This window comes from Pocillopora verrucosa, chromosome 4 (assembly GCF_036669915.1).
Source record: "Pocillopora verrucosa isolate sample1 chromosome 4, ASM3666991v2, whole genome shotgun sequence".
Lineage (NCBI taxonomy): Eukaryota > Metazoa > Cnidaria > Anthozoa > Scleractinia > Pocilloporidae > Pocillopora > Pocillopora verrucosa.
Window position 1 is genome coordinate 3,944,453 of NC_089315.1, and position 25,122 is coordinate 3,969,574.

At 36.9% G+C, this 25,122-nt stretch overlaps 2 protein-coding genes across 2 annotated transcripts in view; both read right to left on the bottom strand.

Moving 5' to 3' along the window:
• LOC136280444 (uncharacterized) overlaps positions 1 to 5,674 on the bottom strand; it is a 23,895-nt gene extending 18,221 nt beyond the window's left edge. The window contains 8 exon segments of the mRNA XM_066165604.1: positions 957 to 1,079; positions 1,598 to 1,717; positions 2,518 to 2,661; positions 3,182 to 3,310; positions 3,469 to 3,564; positions 3,924 to 4,027; positions 4,305 to 4,430; positions 5,540 to 5,674. Of these exon segments, the coding sequence (XP_066021701.1) occupies positions 957 to 1,079; positions 1,598 to 1,717; positions 2,518 to 2,661; positions 3,182 to 3,310; positions 3,469 to 3,564; positions 3,924 to 4,027; positions 4,305 to 4,430; positions 5,540 to 5,649 (952 nt within the window). The 5' untranslated portion in view covers positions 5,650 to 5,674.
• A 4,760-nt stretch (positions 5,675 to 10,434) lies between these two features.
• Positions 10,435 to 24,943, bottom strand: LOC131775894 (E3 ubiquitin-protein ligase NEDD4-like). Its single transcript, XM_059092014.2, is given in 29 exon segments — positions 10,435 to 11,691; positions 12,127 to 12,296; positions 12,806 to 12,913; positions 13,224 to 13,283; positions 13,436 to 13,496; positions 13,889 to 13,962; positions 14,285 to 14,380; positions 14,929 to 14,999; positions 15,181 to 15,302; positions 15,533 to 15,601; positions 15,911 to 15,953; positions 15,956 to 16,073; positions 16,508 to 16,573; positions 17,058 to 17,116; positions 17,345 to 17,399; positions 17,581 to 17,679; positions 18,019 to 18,120; positions 18,344 to 18,470; positions 19,078 to 19,151; positions 19,267 to 19,344; positions 19,919 to 20,100; positions 20,208 to 20,296; positions 20,566 to 20,621; positions 21,016 to 21,066; positions 21,793 to 21,846; positions 22,271 to 22,309; positions 23,315 to 23,399; positions 24,460 to 24,536; positions 24,655 to 24,943. Coding segments are annotated over 29 exon segments (2,442 nt in total). The 5' UTR covers positions 24,709 to 24,943; the 3' UTR covers positions 10,435 to 11,588.
• Positions 24,944 to 25,122: the final 179 nt, after the last annotated feature.

Consider the following 25,122-nt stretch of genomic DNA (forward strand, 5'->3'; position numbering starts at 1 on the left):
AAACACTGACAGCCATGACAGTATCAAACACTGACTCCCGTGACAATATGAAACACTGACAGCCAGAACGGTAGAAAAAAAACTGACAGCTATGACAGTATGAAACACTTACAGCCATGACAGTATGAAACACTTACACCCGTGACAGTATGAAACACCGAAAGCAATGACAGTATGAAACACTGAAAGCAGTGAAAGTATGAAAGCCTGACAGCTATGACAGTATGAAATCCTGGCACCCACATGACAGTATAAAACACTGACACCCGTGACAGTATAAAACACTGGCACCCATGACAGTATGAAACCCTGACGGCTATGACTGTATGAAATTCTGGCACCCATATGACAGTATGAAACACTGTCAGCCAAGACAGCATGAAGCACTTACAGCCACGACAGTATGAAACGTTGAACGCCGGGACAGTATGGAGCACTGACAGCATGACAATATTAAAACCCTGGCAGCTATGACAGTATGAAACATCAGGAGTCAGGTGAGTATGAAACCCTGACAGGTATGAGGCATGGAAAGCCGTGACAGTATTTAGCTCTTGCCAATATTATTTCCAGCCTAACCGTGGATTGAGAAATCCTTTGCTTGCGCGGCTTCACATCTACGAGTCCACGTGAAGCCCTCGTGAAGTGTGTAGTCGTGTGACTACGGTTCGCTGTACCGAGTGTGTGCACCATCCTACTGCACATGAATGGGATTCCAGGTTACGCACGCAGTCGCGCATTGCCATTACCTTCTCCCTTTCCCTTCTACTTACGTAATGGCCAGAATTTAAATTTTAATATACAGTAACTTGTTCGTATTGATGAACGACCATGTGACCGACCAAATTTCCTCGCCTTGATGGGTTATTATTATTACTTCCATTTTTTATTGTATGGGTCTCGCTGCCCACACTGCGAGCTTCGCTTTTACAATTTGTATATTAGGTTAATGTTACCTGAGCAGGTTCTTCCATTGCTGTTTAAATGGAATCCGTTATTACAGCTGCAGCGATGGCTCCCGAACAGATTTCTACAGTTGTGTTGACAGTTTCCGTTGTTGCTGACACACTCGTTTATGTCTATCAAAAAAAACAAAACTCAACAACGGGAAAGAAACTATTGTAAAACAAAAGGATTGGGATTTACTTCCTCGTGTAGGAGAAATAAAGTATCGTCGCTTTTCAGTTCAACTATTATAATAATTAGAAAGTAGCTATGATTAAATTCCGGGCTTGTTCAGATTCCATTGTTTTAAAAATACTTTCACTATGTTTTCGAAACTTCTTTGAAAAGTTTTCTACCCCAGGTTACTGAAGGCTTCCTTGGCTCCCTCGATTACAATGCTTTTAGACTGAATGTGGAGTACCTGAAACCCAATATTTCGCAAGAACTTATCGAAACAAATTTTACAATCAGCCCATTAGAAAAGCGACGTAAAAACACTTTACCGGTCTATGGAGAGGGAGAACCGTCGGGTGTAAGGTTTGTGTGACTTCCCTTGAGCCAATCACTAGGCAAAGAGAGACACTTTGATCTTAAATTGTCTTTTTGTAAACATGATAAAGCTTTTCTTATAGCAAAATATTCTAAAACACACCTCTACAAAATATCCCGGACACAAGACGGAAACCGCGCCGACAGTTGCATTTGTACCAACCAGGAAAGTTCACACACTGACTTCTGCACCCTCCATTATCCACGGCGCACTCATCTATATCTGTAATGAGCATGGAGCAATTCATCACAGTTCAAAATAAAAAAAATCAATAATGTTTTTTCATTTTAGCAACACATACTTAAACAAGATTGTGTACTACAGAAAAGGTAGTCGCTACCGGTGTTCAGTCTCAAAAATAGTGACTTTTAAAACATGAATAAACAACACACTCGAAATATATACCCGCACCCAAAACATACAGGTTTTAATCGCTAATCTTATGAATATTTATGTATTCAAGTGCTTCTTCGGCCAGTTAGATTCCTTTTTTGATGATTCATACAAACTTGTTTAAAGATGAACAATATTTATCGATAATTGACCGAAGTTCTCCTTTCTCGGCATAGGTATGTTCTAACTTATAACAATTCTTTTATTTCAGCTCCTATGCATTTTGGGGAAGGGTCCGCAGTTGAAGGAGGTCAATGCTTTTCTTTAGACATAACATAAAAGCTCTTAAATTACAATTTTTATGATTTCCATGTATAGATTTGCTCTGAGTATGACTGTGCACAATGTTTGATGAAGCTCTCCCCCAGTCACGTTCAGCTTAAATTCCATTTATTTATTGAGTCATCTTAACTGAAACACCATTTTTTTATCTCTGGCTTTTTCCACCTTTATAACCTTTGTCCTCTACTTGATAAAACAACTAACTCAGTTAAAGTTTACTTTATGTTAAATGAAGAAAAAACTATTTCATTCTTCTTGTTGAATTGTTTTTTTTTTAAAGTTCTTTTCTAGAATAGAGAAGAGCGGTTTAGTTTGCATACAAATCAACTGATTTTAAGCACTCATACCTGTGCATACTGTGTCACTCTGAAGTCTGTATCCATTGCCACACGTGCACTTGAAACTTCCAACCGTATTCTGACATCTTTTTCGGCAAGAAGTTGCTCCGGAGGCGCAAGTGCACGCGGAGCTGTATTCACACTCGTTGACATCTATCGGACACATTAAAACAAGTGCCTTGGTCAAGAAAAAGCTTTCAAGAATATATAGATACATACATATATACATAACTTTGTTTCTGTCTGATTGTCAGGGTAGCATGGTGGAACTAATTTCTCCGAACAGAAAAAAACTATGAGTCTAATTCATTAACTACTCTAAATAAACTCTCTTATTACATTGCAACAAATAAAGCTAATAACAAATATTAAACAAGATAAAACCATGCTATAAGTTACTTTATCCACAATAATTACTCGAAGTAAGCTGTAACTCTGAAATGCAAGGATAATCGTTAAAATCTTTAAAATCATTGATATAGAAGCAGAACATTCTGTTGCAGAACATTTAAAACATCTGTGGTTGTATTTGCTCTGGATATCCATCCGATATCCAGGTAGATTAAAACCATCAATAACCTTGAAAGTGAGAGGGAAAAGATTTTGAATGCGCGTATCAGGGAGAAAATTTACTGTAACATTTTTATACTTAGTGCGGAAAATTGACACTCACCAATGCACTTTTTGTTATCAATTTTGCTTATCTTGTACCCTGGGTAGCAATGGCATAATCTCGCTGCACCTCTTTTATTGGAACATCCCTGCTCACATCCTCCATTGTTTGTAGAGCATTCGTTTACATCTGTCGAAAAGAACCAAAACGTGTTGTTACGAGATCCAGCTCAATCTGCCTAGTCCATTTCAATGTTATTATTTTGAAGAAACATCAAGACTTTGAAAAACTTCTCACTGTGTACTCATAGAGAACAGAGAAGTGAATATTGGTTCGTTTTTTTTTACCTGTACTACAAGTAGATCCAGTCCAAAAAGGAGTACATCTGCAAGAGTTTGGCCTGAAGCAAGTTCCATTGTGGCTGCAGCCGTTAATGCAAATTGCTGGCGAAAGTAAAGAATTAGTGGAGCGACACGGATTCGTCTCAATGATTTCGTATTTTAGTATAATATCACCTACATTCATGTTTGTGCCATCCAGGAGCCTATCCCATAGGCTCTTGTAAAAATAGAGTTTTCACCAGCAGACGATCAAACTGTAACATTGAGTATACCTTACAGATTTAAAAGATCTAGGATTTCCTCATAGCTTATATTCTTCTTTCAAAATTTCTTATGTCCTGTTTTTCTTGAACCTCTTACATTCATAAGTGGTCTAAAAGCAGTTTGAGAGAGTTTCCATAACAATGAAGGCTATGAAGGTAATTACATTCTACTTGGCTTTAATCTTTCTTGGATCAAACCTTTTCGGCAGCTATTTCCAGTTTTTTGCCATCCGCGACAGCATTTAAAGTAAGTGTCAGTAGTCCAATGGTAAACTTTCGTCCACTTGTAAGAGTAATAAGATCTAGAGGTAAAGAGCACTCAATCATGTTGTGTCTGCACTTGTGCACAGTAATCTTTTATATACAAAAAGTTGAAGATCGATCAAAGTTGTAAAAACAAAGTGAGAGATTAGTAGCATAAAATTAACTTAAACAATTTAAACTAATAATTGATGTTAACAAATTAAAAGAACGAGAATTAAAAAAGATAAAAACAAAAAAGCAACAACATCATCCTTTGAAAGGCTGATAAAAGAAAAATCTCTTGTTTTACCCTGAATTTCAATGAAGATAACTTACACAGATCTCCTGCAACGCGAAAGCCACAGAAATCCACATCTTGTGTAGTAGTTTCGATAATTAATAATCTTCACCCGGGTATATGTTGCAACAGAACTTCTTCTGTACTCTTTACAAACGTTTGAGCTGGAGAAAATATACATTTATTTACTTACAAAATAACAGCATCAGTGAAGAGCTTACATCATAACTCTTGTTGCAATGGCAATAGGCAGGTGCGAATTCAAATTTTCCTGAACACAGTAAGGATTTTTATAGGACAGGTGACGCGGCGAACAGTCGAGTTTTAGCGAAAGAAACCTTTCTTTTTATAAAATGGGGCAAGAATGTCAGAAAAATCGAGACGTAAAATGAAATTCACGTCCTTCTTCAAGAGTTGTTCATGATAGACAGAAAAGTTAGCGAGTGTAGTGAATTCAAATTCAGAATTTTTCCTTGTGACTGACGAACATTGCAGATAAAAAAACACACTAACGAATAAGAACTTGAAATGGAACTTGAATAACATTCTTACAAAGGAAGATAGTTTGAGAACACGAATGAAAATTGAATTTAACTAATTTCAGATTGTTTTAGGTAACGCATTTTTGTCTAGAGACGAGATGATTTTCCAAAAGGTCATAAAGCATTGTAATTCTCGTCACATGATGTCAAGAGATGATGAGGTGATGATATATATGTACTACCTGAGGCACTGGCACTCAGGAATAGGCACAGTAAGTTCGCCACTTGAGTCGCAAATGATGGATTGACTCTCGCACGAAAATAGATTTCACCAATTACTTTTAAATTCCAAGGTGACGAATATTACAAGGCTCATGTTGAGTACATTTATGTCCGATATAAAATTTATAATCACTCTTGACAAAAAGAGTCATATCTGATTAAGTATAAGAGGATGCAACCTCGGTTGACGCTTATTATTTGAGGTTGTCTCGAGCGAAGTCCCTATGTTTTTATCGTCTACTGCAGATAATTGTGAAAGTTGATAAAGTGTGGAAACTAAAGGTCGCTTGTTTGGTTTTTGGGTTATTCCTCTGATTTTGAATTAAGCACTTGGTCGATGTTCGATTTATAACAGCTTAAAAGCTGTAGCACAGCGAACACGCAAACATCTTCACAATTGACCAAAAGTTTTCTTCCTCAGGTTTTTATTTTACTTGCGCTTCAAGCTACGTCTTTCAAGGAGGGTATCACCTAAGCGGAAGAAAAAAAAGATGCAGAAGGAAACATACCCATATCTTGATAGCCCATTACTATAAACTGTTCCGCGTACTACGAAAAGGCAGAGCACAAGTATAAGAAACACTGGCAGAACTGTCTTTTTCACCTCGTTGTGCGTCATCTTGGTGTACCAGCAACCGAAGAGCAACAAGACGCCTCACTTCCTCTACACGAGGACTGAGAAGGTCTTTGAGAGAAGCTCATTGGGGAGCAGTTTAACTAGTAAGATTTATTTACTTCATTCATATTTATACAATCTATCATCACCCAGTAGATCTTTTCACAATAAGGATTGAGGATTAAGTTGTCAAGTTACGCGCGTATGAAGTTTCAAAGCTCAGCCAACTTGGCACAATAATCGGATACATCACGACTAAAATGAAAGAAGTTGAAGGAAAGGTCAAAGCATCGAAGATAGCTTTCAGTGACCGGTGGAAAGAATAGAGTAACCACAGGATCTTCGATATAAGGACGGTGCAGCTTTACCTCTGAAATACCCTTTCATTGCCTCGTAATTTTGCACAGTAAAAAGTCTTTTTACTATGGTCGATAGCGACGACTTAAAGGAAGACGTTTGTCAAAAATGTGATCATAGACTGGTTTTATCCATCTTTTCCCCTACTTTACTCCGCGAAGATTACAAGCGCAGCGGAAGCTTCATAGGTAATGAGAGGAAGGAGCGTCCAAGAATAACACGGTTTTTGTTTGTTCAAACATTAAAACTAAAAGGGAAAGAGAATTGGAAGCTTCGATTGGATGCTCTACTGGTTTATGGTATATCTATTACATTCAGTAAAACAGCGGTAACATTTTTTCATTCACTGACTTTGTCTTCCTGTGAACTAACGATGGCGTGCACACTTTGAGCCTCCACAGCCCGCGCAGCAGGGGAAGGGGAAGACGCTATGATGAAGAGGGCGGATGTTTTTCATCTCGCTTAGAGGTACAAATTTTTGTTTCAATAAGGATATTATGGGAACAGAGCCTTTATATTCAGTCGTCAAGGTCTCGTGTAGGGTCGCAATCGAACTGAGATAAAGAGAGGGAATAAAGGACTTATGGAGTGGCTCCTAAATCCTAATTTTGAGCATTATTCTAAAATAATGTTCTTAAATTACTGAAAGTTTCAAGTCTATTTGATTTTTGAAGAAATTTTTTAATTGAAATCGCTCAAATTTCCAAAAAACAGTTGTTTGACCTAGGATATCACACGCACATCCAGCCCTATAGATGTATTTAAATTTTTCACATTGTCAGCTGAAACAACACCCATTTAATTTGGCTTAAAGAAATCTGTAACATTGCCAAAAAATCGATGCTTATTTTGCTGCTGATATGAAATTCTTGAATGGTAAAGTCAACATCGCTTATTATTATCATTGCATCTAACTATCATGTTTTTGTCCCGAGTAAGTGATATCACAAAATACCAGCCGGACGCGAAGAATCACGCAAGAGGAAGTTATTTCTGAATTCAGGACACGTTCACGCGGTTTTCAGTGCTAATCTTCAAAGGAAGAAAAACCAGACGTCCAAACCCTTCTAAACAATATCCAAACTACTATTCGATTAAGAAGCTCTCAAAATGTTCAAAGGTGTAAAGTGTCAATTCAAAAAGATCAATTCAAAGGAGAATAAAGATGGCTATCTCGCAACTGTAGGTGTCGAGCGCCGGGGAATTATGATGACTATTAAATGTGAAAACTGTCGTTGAAAGTTGGTTAATTGCTTGGTTAGATTTACAACAGTTGGCATTCGCCAGACTGGAATCTTTTAAAGCGAAAATCTTCAGGATCGCTGCTAGATGGAAGGAGCGTATTCATGACATTTAGCAAAACGTGAACACGAATTTAAAAAAATGTCAGCTAAGAAAAGAATTTAACATGTTTAAGATGCCTGACGTGGATAGTTAAAACAATCATAAGTAGAGAGGTGTTAGTTCTAGCCTTGTTATGTGACATTTTGTCCCCGTAGAACTAATATTTTAAAATCTTTCTGCTGGCAACCAGAAAATTTGCCTGTCACAAGGTTTTTACGAAAAGCTGATGAGCAGTCCGCAGAATGGTTTTACGGATAATTATAGTTACTTTACGCTTGTGATCCTCATTCCAGGGTCATGTACAATGAAATGGCATTGAAGGCGGCCAATTCTAGCTTAAAGGTTTGCTGGGAACCTCCGGATGACGTGTTACTCGGATTTTGCAGCACCCAAACCGTTAGAGCTTGCAAATTATGGTTCAACTATTAACACTCAGGGTAGGTGACCGCTGATTGCTTCTTACTGCATTACCCTCGCACGATGAACGTCGCCACAATTAAAGTTGGACGTCGAGGACAAATAAAACATTCTTCCTTCCAAAAAAATATGGGTTCCGCAGTTTCCGGAGGTTCCGTGGTCTATTCATCCAAAGTTTAGTAACACCTTACACGGCTTAAGAACTTATTCTTTAAATCTGTTGCCTTTTCCTTTGCGGACATAAAGACGGTATTTATGTCATCAGCGAGCAACTGGAAGACTTTGAAACTTCATAATAGCCCAAGTTCCAAGAAAAGATCAAGATCAGTGGGCTGTCTGCGCATCAAATAATTAAAGCGTTCAAAATAATCTGAATCAAAACAAACGTGCCAACCGTTTACCGGATTCGTTACAAATCCGGAACAATTTCGACTAATGTCTGAACCTAGTCTGGATGGTCTTAACAAATCGTAAATCAGGTCATCGATTACGTTCGCATTTCATCTTGCCGAATTTTTTTAGCGTTGTGCAAAAAAAATTTGAAGGTTAAAACTCATTATTGGTGGCGTCTTGAGGAAGTTTGCTTAAATTTAATCCTTACAGTAGGTATCGAGTAACAACACACATCTCAATACGGTACCCGTGAAAGTTTTGATATACAGCTCGCTTTCTTTATGATCTATATAGAGAAAAATAGTTTTCAAGACCATATAATTTCTTCATGCGAGCATTGGCGATCCGAAATAGTTGTATGATTTGTACAGACGCTAGCATCACCGTGGTATAATAGATGCCTATGGACGTGCGAGTCTCAACTTTCAAATTGCGTTTTCCCAACCAAATGAAAACATTGGTGCTTATTTCGCCTGTTTAGGTTAGAAGGACAGGTTTCAATCGTCAGTCGCCATGGTTGAGGCCACAGGGTTGAGTTTATGTAGCATGACATGCTCTACAGGTGAAATAACAACTTAATTCAAAACAACAGTAATTGAATATCACCAAATACCATACGGACGCTGAAAACCATCAGCAAGGAAGTTCTTGCTGATTGAAGATCCGTTCGAGCTTAATCAAAGCCAGAAAGGAAAGAAAAAACATGTTTTGAACGCAAACCATGAAATGCTCAGACATCTATTTAGTGAAACCCTAACCCTAACCCTAAAGAGACTATCATGTTCACATGCTCTGACGAAGGGCTAACGTTCGAAAAGTCAGCTTTTAAACTTTTTATGGTGGCCAATTTACGTTATCAACTCAGTTGATAATACTAAATTACCCTGTTATACTCTCCCACCGACGCAGCACCACAGTTTCTTCAGAAACTTACCCCCTTTATTCATTTATCAAGGGTTTAGCTGAACGTTGGAACATTCCTCATCTAAGATAACCTTTTAAAATGAGCTTCATCTCAGTCATATGATAGCCAAGTATGGTGTTACTTTCATGTCCCTAATCCATAACTAAGATTGTCCTAGTCACTTTCTCCAAACATGCCTTTATGGTTCTTTTATTCTTAATGGCAAAATAGTTGGTTCATTAGTCTAATCTCAAGGAGTGCATTCTTCTTCCATGACTGGTAATCTAAAATCATGGTCCGAAGTATGGGTTTTGCCGTCTGGCCTCTACGGCCCTCTATGTCTTAACAACATTTACCAGTTTTTGAAACACTGTCCTAGACAATCAATGGTTGCCCGACAGTACGCGGAGACTGCATGTTTATATTTTTGAAGATAGCTACAGAGTAATATAGATTTGTTGTTGGTAGTGCAACAATTGGTATTTGTGTTGTTCTTTCGTTCCCTGCCGACTTAGCCTTAAACAGTAACTTTTCCGCGAAGCGTCAACCTACTTGCAACAACTCAGAGAGGTGGGAAAACGGGAAAATCGAAATCATCATAGAGTTTCCCGTTAACTGGTTACTTATATCAGTCTGCAAGTGGGAAAAGAGTTGAAAGTAACTCATTTTATACTTTACTTTAATCTTAAGCGTTAAATGAGTGGTGAATTATAATTTATAGAGTGGCTGAACTTGTGCCTGTAATAGGACACTAAAAGGAGCATCCCGATTGATCGACAGTTTACAAAGGTAACCACAGATGTTGCTCCTCAATATTTTTCTGGTTTTGATTTGCCTTTTAGATTGTTCTAGTTATGGTTGTACGAGACTATTTCAAAAAGTGACTAATAGCGAATTTAGGAAAGACTTTTACGGCAACGGCAAACTACAAAAATGAATCCTTGGCCATCTCTTTTTTCCCATGACGCCAGCAGCCTGGACAACACTGAGCAAAGTATCGTTTGTCTAGAATTGTCACGCTAACCATAAGGTTATGGCTGGAAAGGAATCAAGGAAATCAAATTTTCATGAGTGACCGGGACGTTCGAGGGTCGGCTATTTTCATTTTTTCCTGTTTATTCCTAATTGGGCACCCTTTCCCTTCTTTAACCTCATCTCTAAGCCCCGTGGTCAACGCATAAATTCTCCTCAGTAATCTACATTCGTGTTCACGTGGCAAATGGTGACACTTATCTGTCTCTTGAGTTGCGTGATCTTTACTCATGGCTAAGTGCTAGTATTTTGAAGAGAAGTTACATGATCACTCAAGGGACTAAAAGGTTAAAATAATATTTTCAGCTTACAAATATTTCATTATATCAAGAATCGTAACGTAGCCAGTGACTTTTTGTTTTCTGTTAACAAGTCAGTTTACTTTGGCAGTGAAGTGTTTGATGCACGCCGACCATTCTAAAAAAGAATCACGAAACGCCATAGAAATCATTACATGTTCGTGCAAAGCGCCATCAGGGTTTGACAGATGCCGTTGCTTTTGGGGCTGCTCCATAAAGAAGCGATGCTACGTCAACAGTCTACGCCACGCCTTTTAAATCCGTTTTCAAAAATAGCTTCAGATCGAAGGAATTTCAAAAAGAGAAAAATGAAACAGGAAAGAAATTAGATAAACTGTAAAATTCAATCTTTAGAGCACTTTGTAATAAGCGATTGGAGAACATCTAAAGCTACTTATACGAGAGTTCCTTGTAGTTGATTTACTACAATACAACTATTTTCCTATCACTGTAAAACATAACAGTTTTCAACTGTCTGAGAAAAATACCCTTATCGCTTACCTTCACGGTTTATGTATTTTATAAAAATTTTATAAACCTACATTTTTCAAGTTCGTCATCAGCAATCCGTTTTAATCTTTACCATACTGCACATCCTTGTCCCTATTTGGTTTTAAATTATATCCTCTTTGTGTTTCAGTACTATCTCACTTTGATAGACAAACAAATGAAAATATTAAGGTAACTCTTTAAAGATTTATCACACAATAAGGTTCAACTTTCTGAAGTTCTTTGCTTACTTGAGTAATTTTGTTTCCTTGAGTTTTTTTTTTTCACCATAAACTGAATACGAAACGTTTCAACTCTACTTTCTCGCGCTCAATACCCACCACATTTAGTCAGCTAATGGTAAATAAATACTTTCGATTATTATGTTATATTCGCACACTGTTGGGCAACTATACCCACGGAACAACTGACCTCCCCTCAACCACCACGTGTTTTCTGCATAGGTCAAGTTTTTGTTTATGGCAGCAATTTGGACAAACACTATTACAGTAACAACTACACCGAATTAATGTAAGATAAAACCTGAAGTGATTCACAGGCTAGAATCTAACAACTTTTTCTCAAAAGTTCATTCCCTAAGGAAATAAGAAAAAGAAGATTAAGAAGTTCTAGTCGGAAGAGGTACTTCCTTTACTTCCATTTGATTAATAGGAATAGTATCTCGAGTTCAAGACAAAAATTCTGTGTTAATCCACGCCTTCAAATCCTTGTGTATTCTCAATGGCCAATCGCAATTTCTCCCGAAGTTCGTAGTAAGTTCTGTAGCGAGGGAGGTCCAGCCTGTTAAAACTGAGAAACGTAAGGGAATTATGAGAAACTAACTTGGGACTGATGAGATATGTGTTTCTGTTTAACAAAAACCACAGCTAATCATTTAGAGTAAACTCGTATCGAAACTGGAAAAATAGTAACACCGATTGTGCAATAAGATCGCCCAGGAGGGGGGAGCCTGAGAAGGAATATTGTCAGTTGACAAACTGAGCGGAAAGCCACCGTCAGAGTCAGTCCTCGACAGAGAGACAGAGAGACAGACTCAAAGATGTGACCCAAGATTTCTCTATCCGGTTTAAATCGCCCCAACAACTAGACCGTATCTCGCACAAGAAAATATCCCTTCTTAAATTTGCCTAATCCAATGAAGTGAGAAAATGCTTCCGGACAACTTGACCGAACACGGTCGTACGTTCATTAGCCGTCTCCACAAGAAGAAAGTAATAAACTTACCAAGTATGGGCCCTGGGGAGGGAATGAGGGGTACCCCAAGGTTCAATGGTGAATTTCTGAGGCCCATTGCTACCATACAGCTCGGTAAACCCGTTCATGGGGACACGTGATGTTCCTGTGACAAACTGCAAGAGTCTTGCGCGAGTCTCTAGGTCAAAAGACGCCACAGCCTGACGGGAAGCAATGTAATATCAATACAAGATTTACACGAATATCACATTCGGGTATTTGCAAACAACAAAGGTTTACTACACCAAAAGAAGGAAGAAATTAAAACTAAAAATTAACATTACATTTTTTCCCCTCCTAGCGACAATATCGCGGCCATTAAATGTTTGTTTGACCGTCTATATCACTTTGGAGAGTTTGTTAAACGCAAGGCAACTACAATTTCGTTGAAGTTATTTCTTTTTCGTATTGAGACTTCCAATGTTTAAGTGAAATCTCGTCGCTCGTAGTAGACGCTATATACAGGCCAACTTAACAAAAATAACGCCACTATTAATGCGCCAAGGGTATCACAAAAAGTTAATCCTCCATCTGATAATCTATTTTATAGAGAGCACCAAAACGTTGTAAACGACTGAAAAACATACGACAGTGATCGTAATTCTTACAAGATGATACACAGTAAACAGTGTTTTGTTGTATATAAACAAATGCTGATAAATGTACATACCTTCCAAAACCACACGATTACGCTGTGTTTATCACTATATTCTCCGCGGTAATTCGTGTTCCTCCGCCAGTCATTGATGTCGATCTCACCCAAGCCGCACATAAGGAGCTAAATGGAGAACATCAGGAGCGAGAATAAGCAGTTTGTTTCGTTTCTTTCATTTACGCGAATGAAGAAACAAATTCAAAGAAACTGGCACTGTAGGAATACCCAAAAAAATAAGTTTCCCACCCACCCTTGCACACGATACTTAAAGAATTCACCTCAAACCCAGCTCTTCTCTACTCCACCTCATGAGACGACTGAGAGCTACTCAACTTCAAATAGGGTTTTGCTGGAAAGTGCTCTTAATTACATCTCTATCTCCTTCTGGGTGCGTACGTACTACACAATTACAAACGAAAAAAAGTTTATCCACCTCTAATTCTCTTTCGTCAAATATTTGAATCAAGTTGTGAGGTATAAGCTCTCCAAATCCCTAAAAAAAGAAAAAATAAGTTCGAAATCGAAATCTTTAAAGAGACTGTTACATTAAACAATAGCAACCACCAAGGAGAGAAAAAAATTGCCCTACTTAACATATAATTACTATGTGAATTCCAAATTAATGCTTATTTCATAGATTTTTACCTCCATGAACTTTCTCATCTGATCCTCGACGCGGCTTACAAATCTCCATTTAATGACAAGACTGTGGAAAGGAAAATAAGAACAAAAAATAACTTCGCAAAAAATTATTTTCTTTCTGAAATGACGTAGCAAATGCAAGAAGTACACAAGTCAACAAAGAAAAAGACAAACAAAATAAGCCAAAACAAAAGCAGAGACTTTGATATTGTCGTCCGGGACATTCACACACTAGCGCGAATAACTGACATAGTTGATGATCACGCTTCTGTTACTTTCATTACTTGATGGGTTTTTTGAAATCATAATTTAGACGATGGTTCAATAAAGAAAGAAAAAAATAATAAGGCCCGCAATAAACTTTGCTAAGCTTCGTAAAGTTGGCAAGAAATGTAATGGAAGTGCCAGAAATGTGATACGGTTTGTAGGTTCTTGTAGTTCTTAAGTCAAACTTACTTGATGTATTCTCTTTTGTTTGCATTGGTGACTTTAATGTCTGATCCACCGGGCTTAAGATCTTTTACCGTTACCTAGAAGTGTAAAGACAAATATAATTTGCAACCGTTGCATCAAGAAGAATAATTCACACACGTACAGCTAATGGTACAACCAGAAAGGTTGTCTGGATGTGACCAGACCAATGTCCGGATTTGGTTATATGAAACGAGCAGAGGTACTGGTTTGGAAGGGACAAAAGTCTTTTTCCAGATTAAGCACACCCTCTCTAACTCCACTCAATTCGATCCACTAGTCTTTAAACCCTTGAGTAAATCGAGGGCCGAGAGGATATATAAATATATATATTTTTTTTGAATAACTAATTAAAACAAAGACCGTTGTGCTTCTTCCTACCTGACCAAACAACTCTTCATCCACACTAAAAGTCAAGTCTAAATCCTCTGGGTCATTTTCCAAGATCCAGTTCAGGCTATTATAGTATTCCGAATCCTTGGAAAAAATTATTAACAGGTCAGTAATGCAACACCAAGGCTTTGACAATGAAACGCTACACAGAATGGCCTATGATGATAGCAGCGCGACAACTGCTCGGCCCAAGCTAACTTAAATAAGACTGACCAATTCGATTACAATACGCAATAAATTAATTCCATGTAAATTCTTTGCCATGTCTTTTTGCGCTGGTCCTAACCACTGATTGACACATAGGGACAATGCCTGAGGCATTATTCGTTCTCCACGTTTTGCTTGGTGAGTGTTCTTTAAGTTAAAGCGATAAGAAACGTGGCAATTTAGGATGTGTCAGTTGGGAGTGAATTCTCTCTCATATAGGGGATTCGGAGCACCAATTAAAGACAAGAGAAAAAGACCTCAGCGAGGAGCAAATATCGATCTCCCATTGTCTATCAAGTTTTAAGTTCATTTGTCGGCTTCCAGACGTTTTTAAACTTTTAAAAGAGATACTACCCGTTCGTATTGGACCAATATTAACCCAAAATAACAGAACTTTTCTGACATATTGCGGAAACACGGCTTACCACACTTTCCATGTCAACAAGAGTGATGGGTTTACCCAACATCATTTTGTAAAATGGACGAATAAAAAAGGCTGCAGAAAATAGAAAAAAAGAAAAAAAATTGAACTTTTCACCTGTACATCCATTTAAATAAGTAAAAGAAAAAAAGGCTATGAAAAACAGATGAGAGAGACAATGCAAAGGCAGCAATAGCCCTCCCCAGCTGCAGACAGCCTTTGCGCTTAGTCAAGAAACTCAAAACACCAGTTTTACCATCAAGTAGTTTGCCATGGTACACGGCCATTCCAGCTAAACGGCCAATAAACTTGAAATAAGACAGATGTTCCTCGTTGCACAAACCAGAGTTTGGGTTTATTTGCAACGTGTAGTTATCACTAGAAAGTAAATAACAGAAAAAATAAAGAGTCAAAAATCGGTTATCCCTCTACAATATGAAAGAAAACACCTTTCACTTATTTTTCCGTCGGTTTGGCCAACGACCGTGAGCCATGAAACGCTCTTGCGCCACTTTTTCCTTAGCAAATTTATAACTGATAAGTCATCAAACTACAACTGAATGAACAAGCAGCAAAATGGAATCTAATACGTAGATTATTCCACTCACCTTGCTGAATACTCAAACAGACCATAATATGGATTGAACACTTCCTTGGAGAGCAAGTAAAACCACTCCCTGTTCGAGAGAACGAGAAGTCCTCGGTAAGCAATGTATCAGGATTCCTTTCCTTAGGAGAATTTGGCCCAATAAACTTGTAAATGGAAACGTTATGTTCCTCTTAATCCTTTCAATTTCTGTCATACATAGTTAACATGTGCTCATCTGAAAATATATCGTCAACACCCCAGGTCTAGTCGGTGTCCTTAAAACAGTACAACAAATTCCGCTGATGACGACAAACGATGCTCTATGTGAAAGACAGCTTCATACTGAGGGAATGAAAATCTGCCATGACAACAAAATGTTCCTGATAGGATACTTTACCTTTGAAGCCCTCCATAATCAAGTCCAGTTTCCGAATCAAAACAATCCAGAGCCTAGTCTTGAGTAGCTCAGTGTTTGTGACAGTAACAAAGACACCTCGATATGAATCTAACAGAAGATTGTTTCTTCTCACATGAATTTCATATTTATTAGGAACGTTAACCTGAAAACAATTAGGACGAAGAATAAAGTGAATTTCAGTGTCCCCTGAGGGTCACCATGACTTCATTAAGAGTAATAAAAAGTAACAGCATGAGCTTCTAGTGCAACTTAGGGTATTGTTGTTGAAAGTGGATTGGCACTGTTCACGAAGACCGTTGATTAACAAAAATAATTATAATCGTAAGTGATAAATGGAAAAGGAAACGTTCGTTAACTAATCTGAATAAGCTTAAATCAATTTTATGAGCATGGCTTGAAACTATCCAGACCATTTTTTGCTGCTTTATTTGTCCTTCTTGCATTTCTCTATGACAAAGTCATTGCGATTGCATGAAAATTTGCCGTGTAATGAAATATTACGTAAGTTTAAACTTTCTCCCTTGCATTAAGAGAAGGCGAGCCATTAACCATAGGCATGTCTTCTTTGATTCTTACCGGTCTCTTCAACTTGGATCTGAAGTAATCGCACTTTCTCTTGAAATCTCGAGAGTAAGGCACAGCCTGGGGAAACAGGAAATACAACTTTCTAATTATTTTAAGGTTCTACTCATTGTCAGTTATTATGTGTGTCACTGATTCAATTCCAATGAGCCCCTTATAAGGTCCCACCTTCATGTAACTGGCACGATTTCCGTCTCGACAAATATTCAGACACTAGGTTTCAAGCATTTATAAATTATACTGAAAAATTGGTATCCGCAACAAAGCAGGAACTATTACGGCCCTGGTTCTACTTCAGCCTTTGACTTTGGCGGATAACACAAACCTCGGCCATGATTACACTCCCTAACATCCTTAACCTCATCTAGTAATCGCTCTAATAGTATATATGTTCATGCGGGTCAAAATTTTTAACCGGATGATAGGGGGAAGTTAACCTCTGGATTCCTCAGTTTTAGTTGATAGTACCGAAAAGAAGTAAAACAGCATAGCATCATCAGCCGAAAATTGTTAAATAGAATAGTTAAATAAGTTTCAGTCTCACCTGGGCTGGTTTGCTGTTAATCTGAACTCGAGGATCTTCCCACTGAGTAGATTTTGTATCTAAAAACAATTTTTACAGAAAATCAAACACATGCAACGATTTACTTATATAGTAAACCAACTGTTGATATCAAACACATGACAATTTACTTATTATACAAACTGTTAGTATTAAGCGCATGCGGTGATAATTTGCCCATACTAGGTTCATGGACAAGCATACGGCATACTGCTATAATCAGCGATGTTGAATGCGTCATGTGTGGAAATAGCACGATGACTACTCACTATGATCAATATAAAAGACTCTGCCATCTTGGTGAACTCTTTCCTCCCAGCCATCCTATGAAAGAATAGCAGATAAAATTGTTAGAACGCATTTCGATTGAGTATTGTAAAAACCAAAGCCAAAGTTATCAGAACGGCCTGTCATAATAAAGAAAAATACCACAAGGAGCCAACAAGGGCTAAAATTAAAAACAGGCAAACTATCCAAGACGCGGGAAAACGAGAATTTTTCTTACTGGTAAGGGTCCAAGATCTCGGCTAAGGGTTGCTGATCGTCCAATTTCTGGTGACATGGACGGTCCTCCACTGGTATGGTGATGTAGTCGAGGATCACGCTAAGACAAAAACATTCAGGTTGATAATGTTTGACTACAAACCATCAATTAAGCAGCAGTAATGCTACTCTAGTATTATACAGGTCTTTGAATTTCTTCGAATTTGATTGCTAATAGCGCGCTCGAACCGGTCTAGCTTTAATAAAACGGACTACTGTACGGTCCGGATTTTTTTCCGCGCCATTTGCGGCAAAGTAAAAAAAAAAAACAAGCAAAAAAATAATAACTTATTTACCAGTCTGGATTGGTACATATGGGAAAAAACTGTACCCTTGGGTACATACTGACCTCACGTCCGGCAAAGGAAATACATGTATATATCATGTTTAGTACACTCACCCACGTTGTTTTTCTGGTATTGTGATCAATGAAAAAAATTCTGCCATTTGGAGCCGTTTGCATAGCCCAGCCAGGAGGTAATAACTCTTCTGGGGGACTCTCCTACAAATCATGCAATGTTCAAAATAGATATAAATTACACAGTCTTGTCAATATTTACACAGTAGCTTAGAATTGTCGACACCATTTTTATCTTCGTTTAACTCATTTTTATTTCTCCATGCTCCACATGAATGATAATTATAATCATGAGCCTTAATGAAGGAAATTACTGTACATCTAAACGTTAAAAATAGGTGATGATATTAAATAAATTACAACAAACCAGGCTGGCACCAGTCGAGTTATTAGAGGTCTGTTCAGAACCGTCAACACTCAGATGTCGTCGTATTCTGAAGTTTCTTTCTCGCCTTTCATCGTTTTGCTGAACCTCCTCTTGATGTCTTGATCCACTATAAAAGATAATTTTTCAACAGTACATGTATGATTGAAGAAATTCCTCTTGCAAACTGCAGTTTCCTTTTTCTGCTTTTATTACTAGGTTCTCAATCATCTACGTGTCCATGGATGTTAATTTTTCATTCTTGAAAGGAAACATGGTTATAGTATGTAAAGTTATGCTACATAACAGTACACTACAAGAAACAAAGTTATGAAAGGAACAAAAAGAACATAAGGCAAGAAGGAAGAAGCACATCTTTAAAAAATCCACATAGGAAAAAATTTTCACAACATTCGTTTTCAAAAGCAATTGTGCTTACACAAGAGACCTTGTCTTTGGGTAAAAGATGGAAATTGCTAGGCTTGGTACATCAAGATAAGGCCAAGCTTGGAAACCACATATTTTAGTAGGATTAGAACATGAAATAGAGTGTAGTCTTGTTATAGTCAGTCTCCTCATGGTTTAAGAGAAATTGACCTTTCACATCTGTACAAATTAATTGATTAAACAATGATTACTACCTTCTTCTTAAAATGCAGTCATATCTGCTACATGTACACCATTTTAATGTACATACAGTTTATGCATATGAATGGAGACTGATACTAAGAACTAACCTACTCCTGTTGGGGCGTCTCCAAGATGTTGTCCTGGTTGCATGATCTATGTAAAATGTTCTACCAATAGCATCCTTGAAAATATGCAAAACAAAAAAAATCAATTACGAATTGAATTTTTTTTGAAGTTTCATTGATTTCTTTTTGTTTTATAACCTTTTTTAACTATGATGATTGAACATCACTAACCTGTCTCTCTTCCCAACCTTCAGGAAGGGAAGGCTCCTCTTGTCTTGAAGTTTGAGTTTCCTCTACATCTGGAAGAGACTTCACAGTAAAGCCCAGAAATTAGAAAATAATTTCAGACATAGTCATGGGTTTTCAATACCTTATAGTGATGCATTAGTACATTGTCTGGAGGAAATAGATTTTCTCAGGCATCTGAAAAATTAATTCCAGAAAAATCTTTCCAAAATAATAAAACAAATCTTAAAAAAGCTTCTTCAATTATCTACATTTAAACCCCAAAATTACACTAAAAACACTTCAAAAGGTGCAAACAGAAAGCATACTTGTAGGCTATATGCAACTTTTTATAATTTTGCTTTTTGCATACAATGTTGTGGACGTAACTTCAAAGGAGCACTGTGAATACATTCAAAGCCATAAATGAAGATAAAATAACATTACTACGAAAAAGTAGTTGCATTAAAACTAATTTATGTGAGCTTTTGAAAAGTCATGAAATTTATTGGTAGGCCTCAACATCTCAAAACATCAAGTGCTATCCTCAGAAATTCTGAGAAACAATTTTTGATAATCAAGGATTGTGTTTTGAAGGACTGCAAATTGACATTTTCCTGGTGCTGTTTATAACCCACAAAACCACAACATGACCAACCTGGACTCGCTGTGGTGATGATGACAATGCTACCATATCAGCTGGTGGTGGTGGTGCACTAGGCACAGGTTGATCAACCTGGATAGTGGTAGTCGGGGGTACTAAATTGGTGACATTTGATATAGGAGTTTGGTAATGATCATCAACAACTCTGAGATTAGAATCTGCATTCATGTTTGATGCTGTAAAATAATGATCACTATAACTTTAGTTCAGTTTGTTAATACATGCCTCAAGTGCCAAAAAAAAAACCTAAAAGCATTCATCTAAAGTAACAAAATGGCCTTACCAGGAGTTGTTGAATGAGAAGATGACTGGTCCTCTGATGGAAGGTATGATATCAATAGCTGCAAATGGCCTTTAACTCTTGATTTATTACTGGTGAAAGGGATACCAAAACATCAATAAAGTTAGTCTCCAATAAATCATTAAATATGACAATCACAAAGTTTCCTTAATTTTCTTTCCTGATAACACATTTACACCTGACACACTACAAAGCTTAAACAAAGACATTAGCCAGCAACATTTTCTCTCTCTTTTTCTTGGCAAATTTTATTCAAGTCAATGTGTACACATATTTTTAGTACTGGCAAAACTGTGGAAGAGAGTCACATTTTTGTCATTTTGAACAAAGAAGCACCTACCTTCTGGGTCTTAAGTTGTAATATCCTGGTCTGATTTCCACATTTGAACCCTCAGTCTAAAACACAAGAAATGCTTTTGGTTTATGGATGATATTGAGTACATGTACATGTCACCAGGTTTGAGGGAACATTCACATCCACTCCATAAAAAACCAATCAGAGATAGAGGGGGGGGGGGGGGGGGTGAGGAAAGGAAAATAGGCACTGTACTACATGCATGTTCAAAACATGTATTTACATGTACAAGGTAGATTGGATTCTAGTAAGGCCTGGTTCACCCTGCTTCCAGACCCTCCTCTTCTTCTCCATTTTCAATTTTTTTTCCTCAGTCTTCAGAGGTATGCTCAATTTGATGGAAACAAAGCCGGAATTAATACAATTAATTACCATTACCTGATTTTTGTTACAGAAAAGAGCTTAAACTATTATCAACTGCTGCAATGTACTTACTGGCAATATACCCAAGGGTAATTCAACCTCTCCAAGAAAGTCATCTCTTGTCTAAAACAAACAACAAACATTGACTCATGAAAACCAAAATTGCAGCACTCATTTATCTCAATTTGCAACTGATTGTAAGTACATGTATACAGTGTAGCTGCCCACAGTGCATCCTTAAGTTTAAATAATTACAACACTGTTCATGTATATTTTATTCTATGTTTTGACTTTTTAGTAAATGCATGTGCTTAATAAGAAAACATTTATATATAATTATGTATATTAAATGTCAAACCATCCTTCAGAACAGTATTTTGGGTTTAAATGTATTAACTCTCTAGTAGTTAACATGGCATAAGAGGATAACCTTAACAACAAAACAGTCTCTGTTTGTCTCTGCTTTCTAATAATGTCTACCTTTCAAGAGTTCTTCTTAAAAATTCAAGTCCAAAGGATCCAAAAAAAATGAAAATGTTGTTCATTCAATTACACCACACTTTAAATTTTCTCTGTTTTCTGTCCTTACCCACTGTATTTGCTCATGTAAAATTACACATCCAAACCACTTTAAAATCTTGGAGTTCATTTGGTGAAATGATGTTAGATAGGAACAATAAAGAATGCATTTTCCATAAACTGGTGGTTTTTTTTTTTTCAGTCCTAAGGATAAAGCTTGTAACTTTATCATCCACTTAGGGCTAGCTACGGGTAATTACATATTTAAAATCAATAATAGAATTTACAAGTTCATTAAAGTGCTGAATAATTGTTTTCAACAATACTTACAACTCTATTTTCATCAAAAACTTCAAATAAAAGCTTGTTATCTGAAGGGTTAACCTGAAAAACAAAGAGAAGTGAGTTTGACAACCAGTGCTATCAATGATTACTTATTGGCAAAAGAGTTAAAATAATTGGTGTATCATGTTAAAACAATAAAGGGATTTTATCATCTTTAAAAAACCTCATTCAAATATCAGGGTCATTTGCAAAATTTGTTATTGCAGACTTGAGACACAGTCAAGGGTTTGACTCTTCAGAATTCTCTCAAGTTTGAACTTAGATGGGGCTAGATGTAAGTAACCACAATTGTGCCTTCTTAAATTATTTGCAAATCATTTGTTATTCTAATACAAATCACAATTATGTTATACTTTACATGTACATGCTTTTCTCTATGAACACCTAGAAAGGTGTACCTGTAAAAGCCACAATTGCATCTAAGTATGCATATCAGTGTTAAAAAAGAATCCTGAACTCTTACCCTAAAGAAAAATCCCTCATTCCAGACAGGGTGTAAGGTCTAAAATGAAAGAAGAGGAAGACCTTGATAGCGCATACACTCAGGTCCAAATTTTACTACATTTGCATGTCCAGTGTATTTGAAATAGCTCATTCTACAAACTAGAAATAACAACTTAGAAATAAACTGTTTACCTTAACCAAAAGGATAATGTCCCATTAATACTGAAAGTAGTTTCAATTACATAAACAGCTGCTGGTGAGAAAATTTGTTTTTCACTATCAGGTAAAATTTTAGGCCCCTAGAATTATCCTCTGTTAACTGGGCACAATATGTACAGGAGCATGAACGGCATGGTACAAAGCTATGCTTTAAGAGATTTCAATGGGACATTGAAATCCTGAGTAATCTGTCTGCACAAACCTGGAATACCCAGCGCTTAAGAGCTTTGTTTTTTAAGCAGCTTTACACAAAATGCATAAAAGCAAAAGTTGCAGTTATACAGTAGTTGCCTGTAGCCCCAAGGCCATTTTAGACTGCAGCCACGTAGTAATACACACTCTGTATATGCTAGAGGTATTCTAGCCTTCATTTGAAAACTAGACTGAGCAAAAAGATCAAAAGAGTGCTCAGATCATAGATTTGAGATCTTATACTGTTTGGTAGAGAGTAAGGCAATTCCTAGATAGTAAAAACTCAATATCATGCCTTCCAATAACCTCAACTATGGTCCAAACCCCATACTATGGATCTGTACCAAGATACCTACCCCAAGGATGTCAGACTAGAAAAATATGGTGTTGATAAAAGAGAAGGGTAAGACAATTGAAGGAAGTCGAAAGAAGACCTGGAACTTCTGGTGAGTAAATTACATTTAATTTAGTTATTACATACAATGTTTACGCATTCCTCTATAATGGGTTATTCTGTACCTTTTCTAAGCCACAATGTTATAACCTCTGAGATAACTCACAAATACTTGTCCAATATTATCAATTTAAAAACAGTACTGTATCTTTGCTCAGCATCACAATTCAAAATCAAAATAATACACTTTACCCTTACCTTTTTGATAGTTTCAGTAACAACACTATCTATCTCTCCAAACTCCCGATCTCCTCTGAAAAGTTTTACTTTACAGTAAGGATCACTAAAGAGGATGAAACAAAGACAATATGATTCTACAAACAAGGAAATCTGAACCTGTAAAGTGTGCAGCCACATAATATTTTTTAGTTTAAATGTCTTTGTGGTTTAAAATTTAAAATTTTGTTTCTTTTTTCTTGGGTTATGGTCATGAATTACCATCATTAAGCAAACATTAAATGTTCATATATTGTAAAAATTTGCACTAAAATTTTAAATATACCCATTAAAATGTGGCCATAAACGCTGTAGAAAAGAAAGCCAACCACTACAGTTCTTTTTGAGTATCTAAAAAGTGTATTGATCTTCACATTGAAGAGTTCAAGATTTTATTACAAGGAACTTAAGTCAGAGAGGATAGGATTTCATACTTTTCCATGATGGTCAACCTGAAAAAAACAGACTGAGATATTATAAAGTTTTCTTGTTAGAATTATGGCTGCTAGGCTCTGCTTCTAAATCAACACTATTAAAATGGCTTATTTTAACATACAGGAGATAACCTTTGGATTTTGCTGAGGACCACAATATGACATAATTATGTAAATTTTAGGGTAGAGACTATCATATGTGTGACAATAAATATTCAATGTAGTAAATAATTTTTGGGAAACCTTTCGTGTTCCATGTTTTCCAATCAATATTGCAAGTAAACATTGAGACTTATTACGTTCCAACTAGAACATTTTGACAAGTCCAGATGGCAAATTTTAGGTTTGCAGTTGTGCAACTACGTAAACATCACTTACGTAGAAAACTGAAAATACCTTAACCAATTACAAGTTCAAAATTGACTCGCAGTAAAATGACTATAACCTACAAACCCTGTGACTATACGTATTAAATTTTAGTACAAAAACGGGTAATAAGGATATTAAAGCTTGTCAAAGTTCAATCGCAGAACTCGCAAAAACCTGAAACCGTGCTCAATGATAAGCTTAAAAAGCTTAAAACTAAAGGAAATTCTTTGGGATAATCCCTTCAATACTACACTACGACAGATTTCTAACGTTTTACACATCAAGATCGCTGCATCTATGAAACATTGATCAGCTATACTCTACCTTAAACCAAAAATGTCCTTCTTAGCCAAATCAACTCCTTCAACGACTATTACTCGAACAATTTTGAGGTTTGGATTCTGCAATAAACACAGACATGTAATTGACAATGTGGCTTCATGCTTAGGCAGATCTAAAATGCCCAGAACTCGACGTTAAAAACATTTTCGCTGCGTTGAGATATTCTCAATAACTTACCCGCGAAGACTTCAACCCATGAACAACGGATGGACCTCTCGGAGGCAAATCCATGGACTCTTCGGCGATAAACACTGAATATACTATCTAGACGCGAATGTTACGGCCATTTTAACAACGCAGTGTAGATCCAGTTCCCACGCGGATAGTTTGTAGCCCAAAGCACGAATCGAGCGTAACTGCGGAGGCGGGCGTAATATTACGAACACTAAGTGATCTGTACGTCAGCGTTTTCTTTTCTTGTATATCACGTAGGCATAAATTAGCTATGATTGTAGATGACTCTAGGCTGAAAAATGTAAATATTTATAACTGTCTTAGCAATAGGGAAACGCCACTGATGAAGAAAATATATATATTATAATTTTTTTAAATTCCTAATCTAGTGGGGGATAGACCCGTGAGGCAATTCAACTGAACACGAGAAAACCTTGTGAGATGCGTGCTAATCATTATTCTACCGATTAC